At 29.0% G+C, this 6051-nt stretch overlaps 1 protein-coding gene across 2 annotated transcripts in view; it reads left to right on the top strand.

Moving 5' to 3' along the window:
* Nucleotides 1-1713: 1713 nt before the first annotated feature.
* Nucleotides 1714-6051, top strand: part of LOC117174942 (RNA exonuclease 4) — an 8765-nt gene continuing 4427 nt past the window's right edge. The window contains exons 1-3 of one of the 2 annotated variants that reach the window (XM_033364405.1): nt 1714-1904; nt 2025-2103; nt 2325-2482. In XM_033364405.1, coding sequence (XP_033220296.1) covers nt 2031-2103; nt 2325-2482 — 231 coding nt within the window. In that variant the 5' untranslated portion in view covers nt 1714-1904; nt 2025-2030. Of the gene's footprint in view, nt 1905-2024; nt 2483-6051 lie in introns of both variants that reach the window. The other variant, XM_033364404.1, reaches the window with a different exon arrangement.

The following is a 6051-nucleotide window of genomic DNA, read 5'->3' as shown; positions in this document are numbered from 1 at the left end:
ATAGTTAAATTTGTAAAATTTTCAGATTCAAAGATGTATTTTCAACGGAAGAGATGAACCTTCAAAGAAAAAAAAATACATTTTAACAAAGTAGTTGAACCTCAAAATACCTCAAAATATACGCATATAAAGAGGCGCGCGAAATATTCAAATCATGAGAATCGCCAGCATCGAAATCTGGAAATATTAAAATCCCAATCTCTCGATTTTATTTCAAATCAGTTAGCAGATAAAGATATAAATAGAACCGCCGAAGTCTTCCGACCGGCTATCGTGCACCTTCGAGTCTTCAAATTCAGAAGAGGAGAAATGGATTGCGCGTGCAACCCAGTCATGTACATCGTCTCCTACTATATTTCACACGGACAAGACCTGTGTTAGTATTGGAGTGAACGTCGTTTCAAATCTGGGATCACTGGCTAGATCGTCATTCATGAGGTCGGGTGAGCTCGGATTCCTGCTCGTGCATTTTCGGCTTTACACGTTTGAATGTGTCGCTCCCAGATGGGAGAGTGGTGGGGGCCAAAAAATCCCACGTTCTGGAGACACTGACACGCCCCCATGGCAGACGACCCAGCCCATGGACATAGGAAACACGGGACTAGGCATGCTATCTGAACTTTTCGAGCGGGGTTGAGTTCACGGGAAGGGGGAGAATTCTATGAGTGGGGAGGGCTGCCATCTTACGATGTGCCACTTGATTATGCGCACGAGCGTTTTGGGCCGACAAACTGTGAAAGAAAATTTAAACATTTGGGCGCTGCCATGTTTGTCGCGGGACATCAAAAGATGGCAGGCCTCCCCCTCATTGCATCAGCCCCGCAATGGCATGCCTAGTTCCGTGTTTCCCATGTCCACGCACCGGCACTTACGGTTTGGCTTTCGCCTTGACCCCACCCCTCCCGTAGACGTAGGCAAAGGACGCGGTTGCCATAGAAACGTCTTTAAGTTGAAGAGAGTAGCACCTCGAGGCATGCAAAAATGTAGGTCGAAGGACGCGGTTGCCATAGAAACGACGAAAAATTGAAGAGGGCAGCACCTCAATATGGTCAAAAATGTAGTTAGATATATATATATATATATATATATATCGGCCGCCCCCACTCCTGACTCTTGCCGCATCTAGGTAAAATATTTTTGCTAATACATTTTTACAACAAAAGAAAATTTTTGTAAATTAAAAAAAAAATTGTATCTGAAAATTTATCAGTACATAAAAGTTCCTTAGTTCTTTTTCTTTATTTTTCCATACTGTCAGCTTTTTTCCTGTGTGACATCTGGTCTCGCATGAAATTAACTGTCGGTTAGGTAGGAATCTGATAAGTGCATATGTTTTGATTGTTTACTAACCATAAAATATCTGTCTAATCATAGAGTATGTTATTCTTATTACAATCTTCATGGTTTAATTTCGAAACTTTTGAAATTATTATTTAAAAATAAATAATATTCTAAAAATTATGATTTATAATACATCAAGTTGTGAGAAACGATTTTCTTTGAAAACGTTATTTCTTAAATTTAGGAACTTAAATCTTAAGAAACAGCGATTTTAAATTATTCATTAACCTTTCTTTGTTAATGGAACATTAAAAAATTTTATATCATAAAATTAAAAACTAAACATATGTCTAGGGTGCAAATAAGTTAGTGCCAGCCCTGGATGAAAAATTGAAAAGCGACATCTATAATCACCTTTTCCTTTATTATAAATCATTTTAAATGTGAAACGGCCCTAACCGTACGGAAAATTTGTTAACATTTCAATAAATATTGTTCAAAAATAGGCCTAAATAATAATCACTCAAGAAATAGTAATAATATTCTAAATTATCTGGATTAAAAAACTCACTTTCACAACCTGGAATATGACACAATTTCCACGACCTTGAGAAAATTTGGAGGTTAGTTTCCATGTTGAATTCGTTACATGATTAAATAGAAGCCATAAACACACCAAATGGGAAATTTTCGATGAAAATATTAAGAAATCGAATAAAATATATGATTTTTGTTCATTCCAGGGTTCCATGTTCGTAATATTCGAGTCCATGCTTCTTTACCTTCATCTTCTTCTTCGAGGTTGGCTCCACATGTTTGGCTGTAGGTTATCTACATGATTAAATTGAGTCTTGAGTACATATAGCTAATTTATTTAATGCTCTCAAAAATGATGGCAATTCAAGCACAAAGTAGTACAATTGTTGGAAAGAACTTAACTCGAGTCAATAAAGAACCTTCGAAGGCAAATGTGGCCCAAGAACCTAAACCTAAACAACCGAAAGTTGATGGGAAGGAGAAAACTAATGGATTGCGTGTGCCAGGTTCAAATTGGGAGAAGTATAAGATGCTGCTGGCGGAATCGAAGGCAATGAAGAAGGAACCTCTGGAATCGACGATTGTCACATCCCCGAGGAAACGTCACAGGCCTAGGAAACGTCCCGGTCCTAATAAACAGACTAATTTATCCGAGGATTCTCAGGTACGTTTGTTTTATTTTTAACACGCTAAATCTACAAAAATAAATAATTATAGGTGCTTTTTTGTTATTCCTATTTTATAAGTTGGTTCAGTTGTCTCATTTTATTAATTAAAGTTCAGAAACAAATAATTTGAGAGCGGATTAGAGTTACTGGGAAGTTAGCTGACTTTTCCGGGAAATTACCGGAAATTTAGATAAAAAACGGGAATTTACATCTCATAGTAGCAAAATTCCATTTTTTATTATTTAATAGAAAACTTATTTAAATTACGTAGCGGATTATAGTCTCTTTCTAAGATCCCCTCTTATTATAGTACTTTTTTGTTTCTCGAAATATTTTGCTGAGGCCTAATTCTTCATTTTCTATGATCATTAATATTCAAATACCAGCATTTTAATATTTTTAACATAGAATCTTTGATAAACGGAATAAAACAGTGTTTCAGGTAGAAATTAACAAATTTTTCATTTATTTTTTTCCCACTAAAAAATGACTTTTTAACAAAGCACTTGAATTTCAAACAAAATAGTTAAATTTAAAAAATAATAGTTGAATTTTCAACGTAAAATATATATTCCCAACAAAAAAATGTCATCGTTTATATTTAAATCGAAAAAGATCAAATTTATACCAAGAAATGTATTTTGAAACCAAACAGATAAATTTTAAACAAATTATGAGTTTTTACTCAAGAAATAAAAAAAATGGTCTAAATTTTGGAACCTTGAAGGTAAGCGACGAATTTTCTGTACAAAAAATTGATTTTTTAAACTAAAATATGACTTCAGCATAAAATTAATTTTCCACGAAACTTATGTTTTTTTATCCAATAAACATGAAATTGTAAGCCAACAAACAAATTTTGTTCACTAAAAAGATCAATCTTGAAAAATGACATTTTCAGTTAAAAAATTGGTTTTAAACAAAAAAAAAAGGCTTTTCTACTAAACAGTTAAGTTTTTGACATTGTTATTTAACTTTTACCCAAGGAGTTGATTTATCAATTAAAAATGATTATTTTTCAACAAAATAGTTCAAATTTTAACCAAAGAGATGAATTTTCAATTTAAAATATAAGTCTTCCAGAAAAAAAATTCTTAAAGTGATTCAACCAAATTTTTCATGAAGCAAAAAAAACAATATTTCTACTAAAACAGATGAATTTTTAAATCAAAAGGATAAATTTTTGAGAAAAAAAAATTAATTAATTATCTGTTAAAAAAGATTCCAGTTGAATTTTCACGATCCAACGATAGATTGTTAAACAAGAAATCAGTTTCTACGAAAAAGATTCAATTTTCGATCCAAATAGACGAATTTTTAATAAAAACGGGTGACTGTTTAACCAAATTGTTGCATTCTCCACCAAACAGTTGCATTTTTATCAAAAAAATAATTAAATTTCTCTTAAAAGGGATGAATTTTTATTTTACAAAAAAAATATAGTTGAATTTCCTTCCAAAATAGATTCCAGTTGACTTTTCAAGATCGAAATATGAATTTTTTTAAAAAAAATAAGTTTCTTCGAACAAATTTAATTTTCAGTCCAAAAGACGAGTTTTTTCAACTAAAAAGAAAAAAATTTAACAACATAGTTTGTACTAAATTTGTACTAAAACAGATGAATTTATAATTTTAAAAAAACAGGTTTTTTTTAATTGAGCTTTCATCCTGAAAATATTATAGTTCATTTTTGAACAACAAAATATAAATTTTAAACAAAAAGTAAATTTTCTACGAAATAGTTAAATTTTAAACAAAATATTAAAAATTTTAACCAAAAACTATGACTTTAACAAAATAGTTTAATTTTTAAAAAAATTCAAGGTGAATTTTCGTCCAAAAATTATTTTAGTTTTTCTTTCTACACCAAAACATTAAATTTATACAAAAAGTAGATTTTCCACGAAATAGTTACATTTTCAAAAATATAGCAGATTTTTTTACCAAAAAGTATGACTTTAACAAAATTGCTGCATTCTCAACCGAACAGTTGCATTTTTGTCCAAGAAAATCAAATTCTACTAAAACAGGTTAATTGTTAAATCAAAAAGACAAATTTTTAAAAAGAGAGTTCAATTTTTATCCAAAAAGATTTTATTTGAATTTTCAACACAAAAATTGGTATTTTAAACAGAAAGTAAATATTCTAGAAAATGTAGATTTTTGTACATTTTTAGCCAAAAATGTATAAGCTTTCAAGAATTGTGAAAGGATTCAAAAGAACAAAAAATTCTCTTAAGGTTTCCAGAACAATTGAAAATAATTTTTTATTTTGAAAAGTTATTTAAAATTCGAATTGTTTGAAAAGATATTTATAAGTTGTGTAAAACCTTTAATATTAATTGTAATGTGACAAAATTTGAAACATCTAGATTTTTCAAGACTTTGAAATAAAATTTTGAAGCTTTTTAAGGATATCTAAACTATTTAAAGTAAACATAATTCAACTACTGCTATAAAAATTGTTGAGTTTAAACAATTTAAGGGTTCACGTTTTAATTTTTCTGACTTAAAATTTATTAAAACAATATAATTTAAAATCTTTTTTAAATAATGATTTATTTTTCAATTAGTGCATTGAAAATTATAACATGGATTGACATTTTTGAAATGAATCTGAATCTTTGAACTTTACATTTTACACAAGTCAAAAATTCTAACATTTTCAGTTTAAATGCATTTAATTTAAAAAAATTTCAATTGAGAAGTTTTAGCACTTACAATTTTTTAGGTGTCTGGTGTAAGTTATTGAGCATTTTTATAAAAAACGTTTGAATTAAAAAAGTTTTAAACTTCAATTTTAATAGTTTCAAAATTAAAAGTTCCATATGGAGTGCTTTAATTTGCAGTTCATTTTTAATGAATTCAAGTGGAAAAATGATCAGCTTTAAAGTTCGAACTTTTAAATTTGATTGACCGTAAAAAATGTTTGTGAACCTGGAAATGATCGGGAATTTTTTCTTCGATTAAAAGGGCCTTCCTGAATGTTCCTTTAGTCTGATTCTGAAAAATTTTTAATATCACTATACTCATTGTTCGTTGCGAATTCATCTTTTTTTAGTTCACATTCAACTACTTGATTAAAAAATAAACTGTTTGTGTGAAAATTGATGTGCTTTGTGGAAAATTCGTCATTTTTTGTATAAAATTAATATTAATGGCTGAAAATTCATCTTTTGGCATACAATTCAACTATACTAGTTAAAGATTCATCATTCTAGTTTCAAAAAATTCAATTAAAAATTCAAGTATTCCAGTTAAATATTTATAATTTTAGTTGAAAATTCATTTGTTACGTTGGAAATAAAATGATGTGTTTGACAATATTTTTTATTCATTGTTTTAATTAAAAGTTTGTTTGAAAATGAGCTGTTTAATTGAAAATGTTTTTTTACTGAAGATGTAACTATTATTCCAGTTGAATATTCCATAATATTAGTTATAAATTATTCTCTGTGGTTGAACGTTCATTTTTTTAATAAAAATTTTTTATTCAATTTTTGGGTAACAAATTATCTTTGTTAGCTGAAAATTAAACTTTTTGGTCAAAAATTAAATTATTCTA

Source organism: Belonocnema kinseyi, chromosome 6 (assembly GCF_010883055.1).
Source record: "Belonocnema kinseyi isolate 2016_QV_RU_SX_M_011 chromosome 6, B_treatae_v1, whole genome shotgun sequence".
NCBI classification, from domain to species: domain Eukaryota; kingdom Metazoa; phylum Arthropoda; class Insecta; order Hymenoptera; family Cynipidae; genus Belonocnema; species Belonocnema kinseyi.
The sequence above is the reverse complement of the archived record's forward strand: the minus strand, read 5'-3'. Positions and strand labels throughout refer to the sequence as shown.